This window comes from Malaclemys terrapin, chromosome 8 (genome assembly GCF_027887155.1).
Source record: "Malaclemys terrapin pileata isolate rMalTer1 chromosome 8, rMalTer1.hap1, whole genome shotgun sequence".
Classification (NCBI taxonomy): Eukaryota; Metazoa; Chordata; order Testudines; family Emydidae; genus Malaclemys; species Malaclemys terrapin.
The window spans coordinates 1,761,406-1,783,439 of record NC_071512.1 but is presented as its reverse complement, the minus strand read 5'-3'; the positions used below and the strand labels follow the sequence as shown (position 1 = coordinate 1,783,439).

The 22,034-nt window shown below is 48.4% G+C and overlaps 2 protein-coding genes across 2 annotated transcripts; both read right to left on the bottom strand.

Annotated features, from left to right (window-relative positions):
• Window positions 1-231: 231 nt before the first annotated feature.
• LOC128842211 (uncharacterized) lies at window positions 232-7,449 on the bottom strand. Its single transcript, XM_054038038.1, has 5 exons — window positions 7,394-7,449; window positions 6,540-6,620; window positions 4,214-4,329; window positions 2,041-2,726; window positions 232-438 (listed from the first exon to the last, which is right to left on the bottom strand). The coding sequence occupies exons 3-5, from the start codon at window positions 4,266-4,268 to the stop codon at window positions 379-381; spliced, it is 801 nt and encodes a 266-aa protein (XP_053894013.1). The 5' UTR covers window positions 4,269-4,329; window positions 6,540-6,620; window positions 7,394-7,449; the 3' UTR covers window positions 232-378.
• Window positions 7,450-16,093: 8,644 nt separating this feature from the next.
• Window positions 16,094-19,373, bottom strand: LOC128842212 (secretoglobin family 3A member 2-like). The gene is made up of 3 exons (XM_054038039.1): window positions 19,257-19,373; window positions 17,886-18,037; window positions 16,094-16,301 (listed from the first exon to the last, which is right to left on the bottom strand). The coding sequence occupies exons 1-3, from the start codon at window positions 19,309-19,311 to the stop codon at window positions 16,269-16,271; spliced, it is 240 nt and encodes a 79-aa protein (XP_053894014.1). The 5' UTR covers window positions 19,312-19,373; the 3' UTR covers window positions 16,094-16,268.
• Window positions 19,374-22,034: the final 2,661 nt, after the last annotated feature.

The following is a 22,034-nucleotide window of genomic DNA, read 5'->3' as shown; positions in this document are numbered from 1 at the left end:
AGGGAGCCAGCCTGAGTCAGTTTTCTGCAGGGAAATGGGGTTGGAGGAATGAATGTTACACCCATACCGGCCACTTCACCGTGAGATCACTGGGCATTTTACACCCACCTCACCCCGGGCACGCCAGGAACTCACAACAGCAAAAACTCCAGCTGTTCCCTATAATACACCTCAGACCCAAACCAGCCGCATCCTCTGTGTTACTCTGAGCAAAGCAGACGAAGGAGGAAGTGCATTGCAGGTAGTTTATTGAAACCAATGATTGGAGCGATGCTGAGCCCTCCCAGGGAGGTGAGAGCACAGGGAGCTTGGCTGCATGCAGAGATAAGAGAAAAGCTGAATTTAACGAGAAAGACGAAGGAGGTGTCTGGTATTCATTCATCCGTGATGCTTGCCCGGCTTTCTCCAGGAATGTTTTTGCTGGATCTTCAATATACGCTAAAAGACAGAGCAAGAGCAGTGAATGCAGAGCTGAGCTCCTGGCCAGGGGTTACATTGCACAAGACCAGTAAAGAAACAACTTAGAGCTGCAGTAAACAGCTGCCATATTGGGGGCGGCAGGGCCACTCGCACTGGCTGCTCGCTGTTCTCTGGGCTCCGTTGTGCTCTGGAGCGCCCCAGTTTGTGACGTTTCCCCCTCAGTTGTACACGACCCGGAACGGGCAGTTAAGGGACCGAGTCTGCGGCTAGGCCGGGAATAAGGCACGATGGGATAAGAAGAGACTTTGTCCTGTCCCAGGAGCTTGAATTCAATGTCTGTCAGGTTCCAGGCCATGGAGCGATCCCAGGCTGACACAGGCCCCTTAACAGGGAGCAGGGCCAGGGCACCTGTGCGCATCAGAGGACCCCGATTAGAGCTTATAAGGGAGTCCCTGGCCCTGGGAGGAGGGAGACCTGGTCAGTCAGAGTTAGGAGGCTGCCGGCAGCAGCACTGCCAGAGTCCCCAGGGCTGGGGAGTGAGTCGGAAAGGGAAAGGGGGGAAATCCCCTGGTGACAGTAGCCCAGGGGGGCTGAGGAACTGTTCTTCTTTGGTTAGGTTATGGGTGGGACAATCAAATACCCAAGAGAGACTCGGCACGGCAGTGTGTCCTGTGCAGGCTGGGGAGAAGCAGTGCCCTGGTACAGGGGCCATGCGGATTGGTGGCACGTTGCTTCTCCGCGCTCGGTTGTTGTGTGGATCTCCCCAGTTTGTAATGTTTTCCCTCAGCTGCACATTACCCAGGAAAATGCAAACGGGGAGCGAGTCCGTGGGCTGGGCAGGGAGTGATGCATGATGGGCTGTGAGCTCAGGAGAGGTTTGGACCTGTCCCAGCAGCACCGATAGGAAAAGCGGCAGAAATTGACAGCAATTTTTGTTCATTGAAATTCGTTGCTGAAAGGTACTGAAGAAAATCCTTGTCGGAGCTCAGCAATGGGGGTCTCTCCACAGCTCCTCATCATGGCTTCTCCTGGAGCCCCCATCAGTGTCTCCCACCCTGAACCGGAGATGCTATATACAGAGAAGGGACCCAGGACTTTAGGGTGCTCAGATAGGGAAACCTTTTGGTCTAATTCTCATTTGTTTGCTAAAAAGAATCAAGCTATTAAGGACTGAGCAAGAAAATACAGGTCAGAGAAACCATCCCATACAACATAGTACTGCCCTGGAATCCATGCCTGGGTATAAAATACAGATGGAATCTGCTAGCCATAGGAGTGATGCACTTATGGGCTGTATCAGCCGTTTGATTCAAGCGCCTGAGAAAGGACAAAGTCTCGTCTGTGTTTTCTTTCTTATCACTTAGTGCAAATTGATCCTGGGCACCAGGATATTGGGAAAACCTTCTGAGTTTTGTGTTTCTTTTATGTGTCCTAACTTGTGGGCTCATTCACTTCTGATATTCAAACTGGTATTAGTTTGGGTCCTTTTTACCCTATTGAATTTTCATGTAATAATAATAATAATAAGTAATAATTAGTAACAAATAGAACATTCAGGTTAGTAGGAAGTTAACATAATGAACTTTGTGTTAGATTGGGAGAAAAAGAAGGTGGATTTACCTGCAGTTTCTTAAGCGCAGAGAGCGCCTTGGGGGTGAACTTCTTCACACAGCCCCGCATCCCTTCAAGCAGGTCTTTCAGGATCTTGACAGGAACAGAAACAAGGTTTGGTCTAAGTGTTGGCACCAGCTCCGACACAACAGTTGGCCCAAGAGTTGTCCTGACGTCTGACACAAGGTCTGACACAGACGCTGACACAATAGTTGGCACGACGTCTGACACAATAGTTGGCACGACGTCTGACACAAGGTCTGACACAGACGCTGACACAATAGTTGGCACGACGTCTGACACAATAGTTGGCATGACGTCTGACACAAGGTCTGACACAGACGCTGACACAATAGTTGGCACGACGTCTGACACAATAGTTGGCACGACGTCTGACACAAGGTCTGACACAGATGCTGACACAATAGTTGGCACGACGTCTGACACAATAGTTGGCACGACGTCTGACACAAGGTCTGACACAGATGCTGACACAATAGTTGGCACGACGTCTGACACAATAGTTGGCACGACGTCTGACACAAGGTCTGACACAGACGCTGACACAATAGTTGGCACGACGTCTGACACAATAGTTGGCACGACGTCTGACACAAGGTCTGACACAGGGCCTGGCACAAGAGTTGTCCCGACGCCTGGCAGAGGATTGTCATCCATGCCTGTGATAGCAGAAGCTGCAAGACAAAATCATCCAACAAACTCAACAGGAGAACGAACAAACGTTTTGAATGTCCTTGTTGCTAAAGCGTTCGGGGTGTTCTCAGTGTTAGTAGGGGGCAGAGCATTGCATGGGCAATGGCCAAAGTTATAAAAGAACTTCTTGAATAACATGGATGAAAGCAGCACTCTGCTCCCAGGCCACGGACCTTTCCCTCGGGGGAAGGATACGCTGGGACCATCACAGCCCCTTCACCAAGCAGATCACTCCACCACCCAGCCGCACTGTGATTTAAAATTCTAAAATGTGTTGAGAAAGAAACAAAAAATGAAGGTTGAAATGATTCCCTTTTCAAAGTGAGCTTTTCCTCAAGTTTAAACTTTCAGTACGAATTTTTGCAACTCTGTCGACCAGACACAAACTGCTCATTAAAATCTTTGGCCAAGTGTTTGATTTTGCAAACCTCTTAATATTTTGTATAGAGGCTTGGATAGTTCATAGGTAAACTATTTTACAAAACAGAATAATTTCCAGTCACCTAGCTCAGTGTAAATCATGATTGAAGGATGGATGGTTATTCACTTTAAAGATAATGCACCGGATCTGATTCTTAATTACACCTGCGTAAATCTGGAGTAACCCCACCACACATGTGAGCAGAATTGGGCCTGATCCATTTACATATGAAATAATGACTCAAGAAGAAGCCAGGCTGTTGGTCTGTTGACATGTATCATGACAGATAGATCCAAGCTGCTCCCAGAGCCACGCACTGCAGCAGATTACATGGTATTATTTAAGAAAGTTCTGCAGTTTTGTTTGTTTAAGGTACAAACATTTAGGCTCAGGTTTGCTCTACATGACAGACCTATCTCGGTAGAACTATGTCACTCAAGGGGGTGAAAAATCCAAGACATTTATGCCAATCTAGCCGCCCGTGTAGACAGCGCTATGTTGATGGGAGAGCTTCTCCTGCCAAGGTGGCTAGCGCCTCTTGGGGAGGTGGATTAGCTCTGCTGACAGGAGAACTCTCTCCCATTGGCAAGAGGGTCTTCAATGCAGCATTTAAAGTGTAGACTTGCCCTGAGATGTTCAGAGGAGCCCAATCCCAACGCCATTTGGGGATTTAACTCCCTTATGTCATGTTCAAAAACCCTCCGTCTCTAGCTGCAGCTCGGATGTGACTGCTGCAGTTCCCATAAAGATGGCAGCCTGCAGAGATTACAAGACTGCCCTGTTCAGATCACTGACTATATTGAAATATTTGCAAGTTATTTTAAATGCTGCTTTGTAATTAGCATCCTTATTTATCGTACAGATTCTGACTGAGGGACTGATCCAGATCCCATTGGGGTCAGGAGTCTTTCCAGTCACATCAAAGGGAAGGGGATCAGGCCCTGAGTGAATTTTGCCCTAGCAGGAAGAATTGCAGTTTTCAACCAAGGCATCGTTGATTGCAGAGGTCCCATACGCACCGTGTTCTGCAGCCAACAGCTCACTTACCTGAGTAGCAGCAAAGCGCCAGGGTGACAAGCGTGAAGACAACTGTCAGCTTCATGGTGGAGATGGCTGTCTGTTCAGGGTCACGTCGTAAACTGGGCGAGACTTAATCAATTCTCCTGTAGAGCGGTACATGAACAGTGCCTGTATATATACTGGGGACCCTGCCTGTGCTCCTCCCAGTACCTCCGGTGGCAATTCCTCTGACATGTTTGCACAACTAACGGTCAGGTTAAAAATGCAAATACCCCTCCCTCTGTATCCTGCTTTGCAGGGGAATGGAAACCACTGAAGAGAGATACCTGCCAAGTTCTTCTAACGGCTGGGCACGTGTACAGGAGATGTGGCTGGGGAGAAGAGCGTTGTGCCCTTTGGCTGTAGCACACGTCAGACCGTTTCATAATGCAGTGGGGTTTCAGATTAGGCTTGTGACAAACAAAAACTCCTCTTTGCCATCTCACAAATCTCCAACTTTTCCCTGGGGGGAAACCAATAATACTTTGAATCTAGATGTGTTATTAAAATGGAAAGGAAATGGACATTCCATATCAGTCTGTTCTTAATACTACTATGTACTCTGAGTGTGCCCTGTGTATTCACGAAGACATACTGCATGAGAGCTGCACACACTGCACGAGTTGCTCAAGGAGTTGGATCCCAGGTTGGTACTTCAGAATTGCATTTTGGGGTCACAAATGACAAAAATCTGCCATGCATCAAAATAGCTTGTTCAGTCCTGGGTTGCTAACAGAAGGAATTCCTGAGGAGAGCTGTTGTGACAATAGAGCCTACAAATGTACCCAAATCGTGAGCTCAACTGCACAAAGTATGTAAAAGTTCATAAGATGTTACAATAACCTATAATCCCCAATGCTGATGGGGAAAGGTATGAAAGGAAGACAGAATAAGTGAATTATTCCAAACGAAAAGGCCAAGATGATATGATTAAAGGACTATCAAAGAATCATAGAACCATAGGGTTAGAAGGGACTACAAAGGTCATCTAGTCTCACCCCCGGCCAAAATGCAGGATTTATTGTGTCTAAACCATCCAAGACAGGTGGCTCCAGCCCACTTTTGAAAACCTCCAGTGAAGGAGCTTCCCTGACCTCCCTAGGCAGTCTGTGCTCTTGTCCTGCTGTTCTTACAGTTAGGAAATTATTCCTGAGATTTCATCTAACTCTGCTCTGCTGTGGTTTGATCCCATCACCTCTTGTCCTGCCCTTGATGGCGAAAGGGAACAACTTTTCTCCATCTTTTGTATTGCAGCCTTTCCAGTAGCTGAAGCCTGCTCTCATACCCCCCTTAGCTCCTCTTTCCAAACTCCACGGACCCATTCCTTCAGCCTTTGCTCGGATGGCTGCATTCCAGCCCTTTGATCAGCTTCGTCGTTCGCCTCTGGAGCCGTTCCATTTCTCTACATCCTTTCTATACACTGGTGACCAAGACTGGACACAGTTCTCCAGCTGAGGCCTAACCAGCGCCGAGGAGAGCAGTACTAGCACCTCCCGTGACTTGCTCTGCCTGTGTTAATGCACCTACAATTGCATTTGCTTTTTTTTGCTGGTTCACGTTGAGGTTGGGATCCACCACAACTCCCAAATCCTTCTCAGCAGCGCTGCTGCCAGGCCAATATTTGTGTATTTGTGCGTTTGGTTTTCTCCCCTAAGTGTCGCACTTTACATTTGTCTTTGTTTCATTTCATTTTGTTGTCTATACCCCCGTTCTCGAATTTATCAAGATCCCTCTGAATTGTAGCTCAATCGTCCAAAGTATTGGCAACCCCCCAAGCTTTGTGTCATCTGAAACTTGATCAGTGTGTTCTCTAGTCCTAAACCCAGGTCATTAATAAAGATGTTCAATAACATCAGACCCAGAACAGATCCCTGTGGACAGGGCCGGCTCTAACTTTTTTGCTGCCCCAAGCAGCAAAAAAAAGCGCCGCCCCACCGAGCCCCCGCCGCCGGAGCCTGCCCCCCCCACCGAGCGCTGCGCCGCCGGACCCCCCCCCCCTCGAGCACCGCGCGCCACGCTGCCGGAGCACCCCCCGCCGAGCGCCGCGCCACCGGAGCGCCCCCCGCCGCAGAATGCTGCGCCGCGCTGCCCCCCGCCATCCCAAGATTGGCTGCCCCTTACCAGGTGCCGCCCCAAGCATGTGCTTGGTTGCCTGGTGCCTGGAGCCGGCCCTGCCTGTGGAACCCCACCTTGAGACCTCCCCCCAATCTGACGTCATTCCATGAATAGTTATTCTTCGTTTGTGGTTCTTTAACCAATTATGTATCCACTAAATGGTAATTCTGTTGAGCCCACATTTCTCCCGCTTACCTACCAGAATGTCATGTGGAACTGGGTCAAAATCCTTGCTGAAGTCCAGGTACACAACATTCCCCCATCCACCAAACCAGTTACCCTGTCAAAGATGGAAATCAAGCTGATTTGGCATGATTCGTTCTTAGTAAATCCATGCTGGCTGCTAGTTGTTGGGATGGTACGGAATTATTATGAATTACTGTGGCTAATATGAATAAGTGTGGTAAGCATGAGTTTGGTATGGCTTGGTACGTCTGGATTTGCTAGAGGATTCTGGGAGCGGGATTCTCTTAGCATTAGATAGTTGGTGTCTGGGTTCCCTCCCCACTCTAAACTCTAGGGTACAGATGTGGGGACCCGCATGAAAGACACCCCCCCCCCAAGCTTATTTCTACCAGCTTAGGTTAAAATTTCCCCAAGGCAGAAATTCTTCCTTGCCCTTGGACGGTATCGCTGCCACCACCAAGTGAGTTAGACAAAGAGTCAGGAAAAGGACCACTTGGAATTCCTGTTTCCCCAAAATATCCCCCCAAGCCCCTTCACCCCCTTTCCTCGGGAGGCTTGAGAATAATCTACCAACCAGATAGGTAACCAAGGTGAGCACAGACCAGACCCTTGGGTTTTTAGGACACTAAAAACCCCAATCTGATTCTTAAAAAACAGACTTTATTATAAAGAAAAGTAAAAGAAGCACCTCTGTAAAATCAGGATGAAAGGTAATTTACAGAGTAATCAGATTCAAAACACAGAGGATTTCCCCTCTAGGCAAAACTTTAAAGTTACAAAAACAGGGATAAACCTCCCTGTTAGCACAGGAAAAATTCATAAGCTAAAACAAAAGATAATCTAATGCACTTTCTTGCTATTACTTACTATTTCTGTAATATTAGATGCTTAGTTCAGATATGGCTTAGGGAGACGTATTTTCCCTGCCCTGGTTCCTCGTTGACCCGGAGAGAGAACAAAGGAACCTGAAACAAAAACCTTCCCCCACAGATTTGAAAGTATCTTCTCCCCTCATTGGTCCTTTTGGTCAGGTGCCAACCAGATTATTTGAGGTTCTTTACCCTTTACAGATAAAGGCGGGATTAACCCTTTACAGGGTAAGGAGGGATTTTATGCTACCCTTAGCTGTATGTTTATGACAGTTGGTATGGGAATTTACTGGAAGTGCTGAAATGGCTCGATCTGCGGGTACATTTCAACATCGAACTTTGGAATATATCAGCCGGGGGGCAAGCTCATAAAGTAAAGAAAACGTAAAAACATGCAATCAGTGGGCTTGGTACAGGCTGACCTGGGTCAAAATGACCCCTCTGGATGACATCACACTAAGAGCTCAAGTGAATGATGGATAAAAGGGTAAACGTTGATTGAGCTTTGGTCTGTGTCTGCTTTGTAGTCCCTCTTCCAGAATATTTATTATAAAAAACCAGCAATGAACTCCTACAGGGCATATTTTTGGGACATGTGCCACTTTTAAGAACAAAAGGTATAAATGCTAAGAAGAGTAAATTAGTTAGTTAGTTCCGCAATTAACATCTGAAGAGGTCCGTGATAGTGTGAGACAGAAGATGTGACGAAGTGGCCTGGCTCTGGCCTGTCCGATTGCAATGTTCAATACCCTCGCACTGCGACTGGCCTGATCCTTGGAGCAGCTGAGCCCCGTGAGAGATGGGCAAGGGGTTTCACTGTGTATTGTTACAATATCAATTCCCTTGTCATTACTGTCTCACATGGCGCTTGCTGACGTCTAGCTGGGCCTGTGAGTTCCAATGGTTCTGAGCCAAACTTTGGATCCCAGCCACCCCAACCACTGGGAAACTCCATCACTCCCGGGGGTCTATTCATTTCACACAGTCACAATTACTCTTACGCAGGACTTAGAATGAAAAACTATTGGCCATGCGTTAGCTTGGCAAGACCCAGAGCGAGGGCGCCTCTGGCTAGAATGGAAGTTGGCCATCAAGGAAGTAGACTGTGCTATATTTACAGATCCTGAACACCTTGTGTCTGCGGAATACATGAATAGCAATAACGGCTAACGTTGAGTGCCAGCACTTCTGCAGCATGTGGGAGAGCCTGTATAGCGATGGCAGACTATGCTACGAATAGTGTAGCCCATAGAGCTAGCGTAAAGGTAATTTCATAGCACTAATAAAAGTAGCAATGCTGTGAGGATGGAAATTTTCTCATCCTGGCAGGAAAGAGAATGAGAACTTTTTTTCTCATGGTTCCTCAGCATGTCCGTTTCTCAGACATCTAGAAGTTGGAAATGCGAATGCTGCTTAAATCAAAACAAAATCCGCTAAACTTGCCACAGACTCCAGGAACTTTAAGGCAGTGTTTGTTTTCCCCTGAACTTGTTTGCTTATCCCTGTGCTCCATCGACAAAGTACCGCGGAATGGGCATTGTCGAGTTTGTTAAACACAAGTACTGGCTCTTTTGACCTGGCTCCCATTTGAAGAAGTTACCTTCTGGAAATCTCTCCACTGGAAGAGTTAAAACAACAACAGATGAATAGTGCAGTCAGTTAGTCCTGATTGCTTCAGAGATTGGTTTGATTTGTCATTCTCACATTTATATATGCAGATATACCTATCTCATAGAGCTGGAAGGGACCCTGAAAGGTCATCAAATCCAGCCCCCTGCCTTTACTAGCAGAACCAAGTACTGATTTTGCCCCAGATCCCTAAGTGGCCCCCTCGAGGATTGAACTCACAACCCTGGGTTTAGCAGGCCAATGCTCAAACCACTGAACAACTTACTCATCCCCTTCCTCTACTTTCAGAAGACTCATTTGACTTCCTTTTTCAATGTTATGAACAACCCATTTAGAAGGGGACTCTACCTCTTTCTGGGGAGATGCACCTCGCCAGAGGGACACCTCTGCATCCTCAAGGTGTTGTTACAACTCAAATAGAAAGTCTACTATGGAGCTTCCCTGATCTTTCCCAGAGATTCTCTGCATGGAGATGGAGACTTTCCGACCTCAGCTTTGTGAAGCCAACAGCAGACACAGTAACATGTGTGCTCTTCATGGTCCTTAGCTCACTGTAAAGTAAATAGATGACAGGTGAAGCTCCTCTAACAGCTGGCTTTTCTTAGGGTATGTCTACACTACGAAATTAGGTCGATTTTATAGAAGTCGATTTTTATAAATCTATTTTATACAGTCGATTGCGTATATCCACACTAAATGCATTTGGTCGGCGGAGTGCATCCTCACTACTGTGGCTAGCATAGACTTACGGAGCGGTGCACTGTGGGTAGCTATCCCACAGTTCCCACAGTCTCTGCCATCCCTTGGAATTCTGGGTTAAGCTCCCAATGCCTGATGGGGCAAAAACATTGTTGTGGGTGGTTTGGGGTACATGTCGTCAGTCGCCCCTCCCTCCGTGAAAGCAACGGCAGACAGTCGTTTCGTGCCAGACACCAGGGCGGTTAGAAGAGCACAGGTAGGCGCGCTGCACATCAGAGAAGCTTTGAAAACCAGTTTCATGACTGGCCAGGCTTCGGAGTGACAGTTGTGTGTGTTCCTCCTTGATGCAAACCCGCCCCTTTGTTGATTTTAATTCCCTGTAAGCCAACCACCCTCCCCCCTTCGAAATAAAGTAACTATTGTTTTGAAACCATGCATTCTTTCTTTATTCATTAAAAAAATGAGATAACGGTCAAGGTAGCCCAGGTGGGGTGAGGGAGGAGGGAAGGACAAGGCCACATTGAATCATAGAATCATAGAATATCAGGGTTGGAAGGGACCTCAAGAGGTCATCTAGTCCAACCCCCTGCTGAAAGCAGGACCAATTCCCAACTAAATCATCCCAGCCAGGGCTTTGTCAAGCCTGACCTTAAAAACCTCTAAGGATGGAGATTCTACCACCTCCCTAGGTAACCCATTCCAATGCTTCACTACCCTCCCAGTGAAAAAGTTTTTCCTAATATCCAACCTAAACCTCCCCAACTGCAACTTGAGAGCATTACTCCTTGTTCTGTCATCTGCCACCACTGAGAACAGCCGAGCTCCATCCTCTTTGGAACCCCCCTTCAGGTAGTTGAAGGCTGCTATCATATCCCCCCTCATTCTTCTCTTCTGGAGACTAAACAATCCCAGTTCCCTCAGCCTCTCCTCATAAGTCATGTGCTCCAGACCCCTAATGATTTTTGTTGCCCTCCGCTGGACTCTTTCCAATTTTTCCACATCCTTCTGGTAGTGTGGGGCCCAAAACTGGACACAGTATTCCAGATGAGGCCTCACCAATGTCGAATAAAGGGGAACGATCACGTTCCTCGATCTGCTGGCAATGCCCCTACTTATACAGCCCAAAATGCCGTTAGCCTTCTTGGCAACAAGGGCACACTGTTGACTCATATCCAGCTTCTCGTCCACTGTGATCCCTAGGTCCTTTTCTGCAGAACTGCTACCTAGCCATTCGGTCCCTAGTCTGTAGCAGTGCATGGGATTCTTCCGTCCTAAATGCAGGACTCTGCACTTGTCCTTGTTGAACCTCATCAGGTTTTTTTTGGCCCAATCCTCTAATTTGTCTAGGTCCCTCTGTATCCGATCCCTACCCTCTAGTGTATCTACCACGCCTCCTAGTTTAGTGTCATCTGCAAACTTGCTGAGAGTGCGGTCCACACCATCCTCCAGATCATTAATAAAGATATTAAACAAAACCGGCCCCAGGACCGACCCTTGGGGCACTCTGCTTGAAAACGGCTGCCAATTAGACATGGAGCCGTTGATCACTACCCGTTGAGCCCGACGATCTAGCCAGCTTTCTATCCACCTTACAGTCCATTCATCCAGCCCATACTTCTTTAACTTGGCGGCAAGAATACTGTGGGAGACCGTATCAAAAGCTTTGCTAAAGTCAAGGAATAACACATCCACTGCTTTCCCCTCATCCACAGAGCCAGTTATCTCATCATAGAAGGCAATTAGGTTAGTCAGGCACGACTTCCCCTTGGTGACTCCATGCTGACTGTTCCTAATCACTTTCCTCTCCTCTAAGTGTTTCATAATTGATTCCTTGAGGACCTGCTCCATGATTTTTCCAGGGACTGAGGTGAGGCTGACTGGTCTGTAGTTCCCCGGATCCTCCTTCTTCCCTTTTTTAAAGCCTTTTTCCAGTCATCCGGGACCTCCCCCGATCACCATGAGTTTTCAAAAATAATGGCTAATGGCTCTGCAATCTCATCCGCCAACTCCTTTAGCACCCTCAGATGCAGCGCATCCGGCCCCATGGACTTGTGCACATCCAGTTTTTCTAAATAGTCCCAAACCACTTCTTTCTCCACAGAGGGCTGGTCACCTTCTCCCCATACTGTGCTGCCCAGTGCAGCAGTCTGGGAGCTGACCTTGTTCGTGAAGACAGAGGCAAAAAAAGCATTGAGTACATTAGCTTTTTCCACATCCTCTGTCACTAGGTTGCCTCCCTCATTCAGTAAGGGGCTCACACTTTCTTTGACTTTCTTCTTGTTGCTAACATACCTGAAGAAACCCTTCTTGTTACTCTTAACATCTCTTGCTAGCTGCAACTCCAAGTGTGATTTGGCCTTCCTGATTTCACTCCTGCATGCCTAAGCAATATTTTTATACTCCTCCCTGGTCTTTTGTCCAATCTTCCACTTCTTGTAAGCTTCTTTTTTGCGTTTAAGATCAGCAAGGATTTCACTGTTTAGCCAAGCTGGTCGCCTGCCATATTTACTATTCTTTCTACACATCGGGATGGTTTGTTCCTACAACCGCAATAAGGATTCTTTAAAATACAGCCAGCTCTCCTGGACCCCTTTGCCCCTCATGTTATTGTCCCAGGGGATCCTGCCCATCTGTTCCCTGAGGGAGTCAAAATCTGCTTTTCTGAAGTTCACGGCCCGTATTGCTTATTTTAGCCACACTAAAAATCAAACTGTTTGACTGACAGCCTTCTGTTGCTTGGGCCATCTTCTGGAGTGGAGTGGCTGGGTGCTTGGAGCCTCCTCCCCCTCCCCTGGGTTCTTGGACGTCTGGGTGAGGAGGCTATGGAACATGGGGAGGAGGGTAGGCAGTTATACAGTGGATGCAGTGAGGGTCTGTGCTCTTGTTGGCTTTCCTGCAGCTCCAACAGATGCTTCTTCATGTCTGTTTGCTCCCCCATTAGCCTCAGCATCGCGTCCTGCCTCCGCTCTTCACGCTCACTTAATTCTTTCCTGGCCTCTGCCACTGAATGCCTCCATGCATTAAGCTGTGCCCTATCAGTGCAGGAGGACTGCATGAGCTCGGAAAACATGTCATTGTGAGTGCGGTTTTTTTCACCTTCTAATCTGCGATAACCTCAGGGACGGAGCTGATACGGGGAGTGTAGAAACATTCTACGTGCTACGATTCTGGGGGGATGGCATGGTCACCTGTGCTGCTGAGTTCGCCACGCTGGCCAAACAGGAAATTGAATTCAAAAGTTCCCAGGGCTTTTCCTGTGTATTTGGTTAGTGCATTGGAGTTCAAAGTGGTGTCCAGAGCGGTCACAATGGAGCACTCTGGGATAGCTTCCGAAGGCCAGTACTGTCGATTTGCGTCCGCATTACCCCAGATTTGACCCAGCAAAGTCGATTTTAACGCTACTCCCCTTGCCAGGGAGGAGTACAGAAGTCGATTTTAAGAGCCCTTTAGAGTATGTCAAAAAAGGCAGGACATTTTTTACAATTTTTTTAACTTTTCAGGAAAACGTTTTGTCAATAAGGGAATATTTGAGAATGTTCAACCATAGGTAAGTATCAGCAAAATTAACCAAACAATCAAACTGAAACAAACAGGTTTTTTTTAATGTAAAAATTTGCATCGTGTTTTCAATTAATTTTTTAAAATGCAAAAATGACTGACCAGCTCTATCTATTTTATTCACTACTGACCTTGGCTGCTGTTGGCAATGCTAAACATTTCCTGCATCCAGCTTGGAATAATTCCCTCTTTGGCCCATGATTCAAGTAAGAACTTAATCACCTGCTTAAGAGCTGTCCTGGGTAAAGATTGACTGAAGCATTTGCTTAAATGCTTCCTGGAATCGGGCCCTTTCTGCATCTGAGAAATGCGTTTGTACTTTCCTCTGACATCAGTGGTAAAGCCTGGATCCCCAAGGCTGTTGTTCATGGGACTCTCTGGATCGTCACTGCGTGGGGTACCTGGGCAGGGAGAAGACGTCTGATAGTAGAGAACGCTTTAATCTTGCAGAGACTGGTTTAGCAAGGCCCAGCGGCTGGAAATGGAACATGGACCCATTCTAACTGGGAATACGGTGCCAGTATTGGACAGGGAGGGTTATTAGCCGTTGGCGCATCATGCCAAGGGTTGTGGTGGAGTCTCCGTCACTTTTCATTTCAAAATTCACTTCACTTTTATTTAACAAAATATCTTTAAAAGGGAAAATCCTCCCACAGCAGCACAAGGAACCATTTCATGTTTGACCCCCCCCCCCCCCCCCCCAAAAATGTTGTTTGACCCAGAAGTACATTTTTCTTACTCCCTTGGTCCAGCCACCAAACTGCTCCACCCCTAGTGCAGAGACAGGAGCATTCTAGGCGCAGCACTCGGCGCATGCACTGGGCACAGGAGTAAACCTCAGCCTGTCACTGGTATGCAAATAGATCCTGGATCTGACATGTAAGGGAGGAGCAGAGCACCCAAAATTAGTGGGAGATCAGCCCCTGACAGTGCTGGTCCCACCCCCAGAGGACGAGGGTTTCAAGGTGAGCACATGATGCTCTCCCTCCATCTCGCAGGCAGGCGGAATGGCAGCTTGTCTGTCCCCTCTCCTGGGCCACCTGCTGGCAGCAAATAGCCCCACTCGTCCTGTGCTAATGCAGGGGGGTGACAGAGGGATGGGGAAAGAAGCGCCACTCTTAGCCCTTGCAATAGCCTTGCAGCCGGATTTCCGTTTACACGGCAGCTTTGCAAATCTCTCAGGAGACAGCAGCTCAACCTTTCTCCGGCTCTCAGTTTGAGATGTACAAATGTTTCCAGGCTCTTTCATCCTGCCTCTAAGTCAGGAATTCTCAAACTGGGGGTCAGGAGCCCTCAGGGGGTTGTTAGGTTATTACAGGGGGGGTCGCGAGCTGTCAGCCACTACCCCAAACCCCGCTTTGCCTCCAGGATTTATAATGGTGTTAAATATATTCCGAAGTGTTTTTAATTTATAAGTGGGGAGTCGCACTCAGAGGCTTGCTATGTGAAAGGGGTCACCAGTAAAAAAGATTGAGAGCTACCGCTCTAAGTGAATCTTTTCTGTGCCTGAGAAAGCACCACGTGGATCCGTTTCTGCATGACGAATGTGACATGCATCGGGAAGGAGCCTGAGATGCATTTGCAGGAAGAGACATGAGTGATTTGCTAGCGGAGTGCAAGGTGGGGTCTACACACTAGGTACGTTAAACCAGCGTGGTTTTTGTGGTCCAACACCCATGTGCGGGGGATTGTACCCTTTTGGCCCCAGCCTTCTCCATCAGCAGCTTTGGATTCACTTGTTTTATCTCAACCACATTTTCTCTAAAAACATGAAAGCACAAAGAGGGGAACAAAGGGCGTGTGGCTGGAGTGGGAGTTTATCATAGGAGCTGGCACCATTCCCCAGAGGAGACGGGATCAGGGAAGGGAGGAGGTTTCCCCGGCTCATCCAAGTGCTAAAGACAGTGAAAAGGGGGATTCTGGTTGCACCTGTTGGATCTTCAGGGACCTCTCCCCTGGCCAATGCACAGTCTCTACCCATCCGGAGCAAAACACTGAGAAATTCTGGGGAACAAAACCCTGAATGCAGTGAGCACCAAGAGGGACCCTCGAAGACCCTGCCTGGGGCTCTCACGAAAGATGACGCTCCTTTGCACCAGGAACTAGGCAGAGCATGGCCGTTAGAGCTTCACTATGCACATTCTGCGACTGATGGGCAGGGAGCTGAAGATGCTGGGCCCCCAGAGACCCTTCCATGGTTCCTGTAGGTGTATTTAATGTTGGTTTCCCCTTCCATTTGTGGTCAAGGCCTTCCCCGTAACTCTGAGATGCACTGATACCAGAAATGTTACTGATTTCTCTGTGCCTAAACAGCATAATCTGCTGGATCTTGATAATACTGAGACTTTCAGTCGAAGGGTAAGGGACCCAAGAGGGAGAATTGATCTGTCCCACCATCCCGGGTGGTTTGGCATATCAGGGCGAGATAGATTTCTTTCTGGGGCAGAAACTGTGGACAGAGATGGAGGAAAACCTCACTCCATCATCCTAAGTCCTGTTACACACACCAGCACACTTATGTTGTAGTCCAGTCGCTAAAGGGTTAACTATTGAGATGCACATATTGGCATCAGGGAGCCAGCCTGAGTCAGTTTTCTGCGGGGAAATGGGGTTGGAGGAATGAATGTTACACCCATACCGGCCACTTCACCGTGAGATCACTGGGCATTTTACACCCACCTCACCCTGGGCACGCCAGGAACTCACAACAATGGGAAAAACTCCAGCTGTTCCCTATAATACACCTCAGACCCAAACCAGCCGCATCCTCTGTGCTACTCTGAGCAAAGCAGACGAAGGAGGAAGTGCATTGCAGGTAGTTTATTGAAACCAATGATTGGAGCGATGCTGAGCCCTCCCAGGGAGGTGAGAGCACAGGGAGCTTGGCTGCATGCAGAGATAGGAGGAAAGCTCAAATCAGAGAGGAAGAAGAGGGGAGCGTCCGGTATTCATCCATCTGAGATCCGCGCCGGGCTCTGCAGGAATCCTTACCCCAGGACATTCAGTATACCCAGAATACCCTAAAAGACAGAGCAAGAGCAGTGAATGCAGAGCTGAGCTCCTGGCCAGGGGTTACATTGCACAAGACCAGTAAAGAAACAACTTAGAGCTGCAGTAAACGGCTGCCATATTGGGGGCGGCAGGGCCACTCGCACTGGCTGCTCGCTGTTCTCTGGGCTCCGTTGTGCTCTGGAGCGCCCCAGTTTGTGACGTTTCCCCCTCAGTTGTACACGACCCAGAATGGGCAGTTAAGGGACTGAGTCTGCGGCTAGGCCGGGAATAAGGCACGATGGGATAAGAAGAGACTTTGTCCTGTCCCAGGAGCTTGAATTCAATGTCTGTCAGGTTCCAGGCCATGGAGCGATCCCAGGCTGACACAGGCCCCTTAACAGGGAGCAGGGCCAGGGCACCTGTGCTGCACCAGAGGACCCCGATTAGGGCTTATAAGGGGGCCCCTGGCCCTGGGAGGAGGGAGACCTGGTCAGTCAGAGTTAGGAGGCTGCAGGCAGCAGCACTGCCAGGGTCCCCAGGGCTGGGGAGTGAGTCGGAAAGGGAAAGGGGGGAAATCCCCTGGTGACAGTAGCCCAGGGGGGCTGAGGAACTGTTCTTCTTTGGTTAGGTTACGTGGGGGACAATCAAATACCCAAGAGAGACTGTGGGCGTGGCAGTGTGTCCTGTGCAGGCTGGGGAGAAGCAGTGCCCTGGTACAGGGGCCATGCGGATTGGTGGCACGTTGCTTCTCCACGCTCGGTTGTTGTGTGGATCTCCCCAGTTTGTAATGTTTTCCCTCAGCTGCACATTACCCAGGAAAATGCAAACGGGGAGCGAGTCCGTGGGCTGGGCAGGGAGTGATGCATGATGGGCTGTGAGCTCAGAAGAGGTTTGGACCTGTCCCAGCAGCACCGCTAGGAAAAGTGGCAGCATTTTGTAACATTTTGTTCATTTATATTTGTTGCTGAAAGGTCCTGAAGAAAACCCTTGTCGGAGCTCAGCAATGAGGGTCTCTCTTCAGCTCCTCCACATGGCTTCTCCTGCAGCCCCCGTCAGTGTCTCCCACCCTGAACTGGAGATGCCAGATACAGAGAAGATACATAGGGATCAAAGGTGCTCAGGTAGGAAGGCCCTTTGGCTTAATTCTCATTCGATAGCAAAAAATATCAATAGAGTTAGCAATTAACAAGAAACATATCATCTAGATTTATATATCTTTCTTTCAAACACAGGCCAGAGAAACCATCACATGCAACATATTAGTGACCTGGAATATCCCCTGGGTATCAATTCTGACTCAAAGAGCCGGTAATCTCCTCGCCATAGGAGGTAATACACATCCGGTCTGTGTATTCTCTCAAATGCCATGGTGCAAATTAAACCTGGGCACCCGGCTATTGGAAAAACCTTCTGAGTTTGGTGTTTCTTTGATGCGTCCTACCTTTTGGCCCCATTCACTCCTTATATTCAAACTGGTATTAGTTTGGGTCGTTTTTTTTCCTGTAGCATTTCCATTTAACAACAATAATAATAATTAATAGAAAATCCAGGTTAGTAGGAAGTTGATATATTGAACTTAATGTTAGATTGGGAGAAAAAGAAGATGGACTTACCAGCACCCTATTAAGGGCAGACAGCGCTTTGGGGGTGAGCTCGTTCACACAGCCCTGTACCCCTCCAATCAGATCAGTGAGGACGCCAACAGGAACGGAAACTACGTTTGTCACTGGGTTTGGCAGAAGATTGTCAACCAGAAGAGCAGAAGCTGCAAGGCAAAATCATCCAACAAACTCAACAGGAGAACGAACAAACGTTTTGAATGTCCTTGTTGCTAAAGCGTTCGGGGTGTTTCTCAGTGTTAGGAGGGGGCAGAGCATTGCATGGGCAATGGCCAAAGTTATAAAAGAACTTCTTGAATAACATGGATGAAAGCAGCACTCTGCTCCCAGGCCACGGACCTTTCCCTCAGGGGGGAAGGATACGCTGGGACCATCACAGCCCCTTCACCACGCAGATCACTCCACCACCCAGCCGCACTGTGATTTAAAATTCTAAAATGTTTTGAGAAAGAAACAAAAAAATTAAAGTTTAAAAGTGCTTTCCATTTTAAAGTGAGCTTTCCCTAACATTAGGACTTTTGGTAAGAATTTTATAACTTTGTCGTCTAGACACAAACTGCTAATTAAAAACTTTTGCCAAGTATTCAATTTCGCAAACCTTGACAGGTAAAGTTTTCTGCAAAATCAAATGATTTCCACTCCCCTGGCTCAGTGTAAGCCATGACTGAAGGATGGCTGGTTATTCACTGTAAACACAATGCACCGGATCCGACTCTTACTAACACCTGTGTAATCTGGAGTAACCCCACCAGACATGTGAGCAGGACTGGGCCTGATCCATTTCCATATGAAATAATGACTCTAGAAGCAGCCCGGCTGTAGATCCGCTGACATGTATCGTGACAGGAAGGTCCAAGCTGCTCCCAGAGCCACACACTGCAGCAGATTTACACAGTATTTTTGATTAAATTCTACAAGTTTGTTCGTTTAAGGTACAAACATTTATAGAGATGCTCAGAGGAGCCCAACCCCAACAGCATTTGGGGATTTAACTCCCTAATGTCATGTTCAAAAACCCTCCGGCTCTAGCTGCAGCTCGGATGTGACTGCTGCAGTTCCCTTAAAGATGGCAGCCTGCAGAGATTACAAGACTGCCCTGTTCAGATCACTGACTATATTGAAATATTTGCAAGTTATTTTAAATGCTGCTTTGTAATTAGCATCCTTATTTATCGTACAGATTCTGACTGAGGGACTGATCCAGATCCCATTGGGGTCAGGAGTCTTTCCAGTCACATCAAAGGGAAGGGGATCAGGCCCTGAGTGAATTTTTCCCTAGCAGGAAGAATTGCAGTTTTCAACCAAGGCATCGTCGGTTGCAGAGGTTCCATACGCACCGTGTTCTGCAGCCAACAGCTCGCTTACCTGAGTAGCAGCAAACCGCCAGGGTGACAAGCGTGAAGACAACTGTCAGCTTCATGGTGGAGATGGCTGTCTGTTCAGGGTCAAGTCTTAAACTGGGCAAGACTTAATCAATTCTCCTGTAGAGTGGTTCATGAACAGCACCTGTATATATACTGGGGACCCTGCCTGTGCTCCTCCCAGTACCTCCGGTGGCAATTCCTCTGACACGTTTGCACAACTAACGGTCAGGTTAAAAATGCAAATACCCCTCCCCCTGTATCCTGCTTTGCAGGGGAATGGAAACCACTGAAGAGAGATACCTGCCAAGTTCTTCTAACGGCTGGGCACGTGTACAGGAGATGTGGCCGGGGGAGAAGAGCGTTGTGCCCTTTGGCTGTAGCACACGTCAGACTGTTTCATAATGCAGTAGGGTTTCAGTTTAGTTTTGAGACAAACAAAAACTTCTGTTTGCCACCTCACAAATCTCCTTCACGTCCCTGGGGGAAACCAATAATACTTTGAGTCTAGATGTGTTCTTGACATGGAAAGGAACTGGATTTCCCATGTCAGTCTGTTCTTATTACTGCTATGTACGTTGTGTGTTCCTTGTGCCGTCAGGAATACGTACTGCACGAGAGCTCACTTCTTGCACACACTGCGCGACTTTCTCAAGGAGTTGATCCCAGAATTGCTTTACTTCAGAATTGCATTTTGGTGTCACAAATGGCCCAAATCTGCCATACATCAAAACAGCTTGTTCAGTCCTGGGTTTCTAACAGAAGGAATTCCTGAGGAGACCTGTTGTGACAATAGAGCCTACAAATGTACCCAAATTGTGAGCTCCACTCGAAAATGTATGTAAACCTTCATAAGATGTTACAATAACTTGTAATCACCAACGCTGATGGGAAAATGTACGAAAGGGAGACAGAATCAGTGAATTCATCGAAACAAAAAGGTCAAACTGATAGGGTTGAAAGACTGTGGTAAAATTATGCTTCTTTAATACAGAAGATACAGAGCCAGAAATTAATGAACTATAATTGGTATGTCAGATATTAGTCCTAATTGGTCGAGAAAGTAATGAGGGGATGGGCTATTTCACCCTTAAAAAGATCTTTTGTGGGGAAAATAGGAAAGAACAAAAAAACGAACAGAAGGAAAGATCTGGCAGAGGTCACTGGAGCGAGCTTCGCTGTCATGGCTGCCGCCCCTCCGTTTCCTGGGACCCCGGGTCTTCATCCTGGCCCATGTTTATCCTATTAGTGCTTGATACCCTTTAGCTATGTGTTTACGTCCAATTAGCAGCCTTCTTCTTGCCAACTTCTGTGAGCAGGGCCTGCGTCTAGCTCACAGCTTAACTTTGCTTTATGTTGGTGTAAGCGGGGGAATGGTCCCGCTATTGTGGGGTACTTTTCTGGCTTTGCACTACCCCGGTGAAGTGGGCTAGCGAAAGGATTTGAGTCCTCGCTTCCACTTCCTTTACCCAGAGGTCTTCCTGCCCTTGAGGACTTCCCTTGCACTTTCCTGTCTGGCAGAGTTCTTGTAAACCCCGACAAGGCTGGGCCCAGGATTCCTGGGGGGCTCGACCCCCAACCCTGCTGTGGTCACCCAGGACAGGGGCTAGGGTGTCCCCACTTTGGGGTACTTTTTTTGCACTGGGCACCTTCCTGACCCATTGATTATTTCATACAATTTAAAGCAAATACAAGTTGTTTAATTAACAATTAATTTTAAAAAAGAATAAGGAAAAATGGGAAAGGTTAAAGGAAAACACATCACCCTGCTCTGTGGCCGGGAACATCACAACCAGTGTCTCTGGAATGTCAGGGCAGTTCAGTCTGTTCCTTGTAGGTCCCAGGCTCCTTCTCAGGCCCTGTCTGTGCTGCAGAGATGCTGCGGGTCGGACACTTGCTCGGGCGGTGGCTACACGCTCTCAGGCTCTAGGTGGCAGGACCCTTCTTCCCAGCGTTGCCCCTGCCCGGTCAGGGTTATGATCCCCCTCCAAGTCTGGCCTGCAGAGCCTCTTGGCTGAGGCATCTCCCTGTGCCGGGCCCACTGCTCAGGGTCCCCCTCACTCTCCCCAGCTGCTCCCCACACCCAGCTCCGGACGGCTCCAGCCCCAGCCCCAGCTCCGGCTCCAGCTCCGGCTCCACTCGGCCTCAGCCCAGCTGCTGCTGCTGCTCTGCCTCCAGCTCCCTGGGCTGCTTCTCTGGCCCCTCTGGCTCTGGGGCTGCAGCTCTCCCCCCAGGGCAGCTCTGCTCTCTCTGGGCTGTGCTCTGGCTTTGGGGCTGCAGCTCTGCTCCCAGCAGCTTAGCTCGGCCCCTGCTCTCTCCTTAGCTCGGCCCCACTCTGTCTGACCCAGGCCATTCCAGCTCACATGGAGGACGGGACCCCCCTGGCCTCCTGACTCTCTGATTAGCTGCCCGCCCTGTCAATCAGGCTGACCTGGAGCATTGGCCACTCCCCATTGCCCCTGGGGACTGTCAGTCTCAGGGTCCTGATTTGCCATCGACCCTCCTCCTTTCAGTGCTGGGAGCAGCCAACCAAACCCCCCCACTGAGTGTTAGTACGGGGGCAACAGTCCCCTTACATTGGCAAAGTCTTCACCATTCTGGACCAGAATCCCCCTTGACCATCCCCCTTTTCACTGTCTTTAGCACTTGGATGAGCCAGGGAAACCTCCTCCCTTCCCTGATCCCGTCCCCTCTGGGGAATGGTGCCAGCTCCTATGATAAACTCCCACTCCAGCCACACGCCCTTTGTTCATTGCTTTGTGCTTTCATGTCTTTAGAGAAA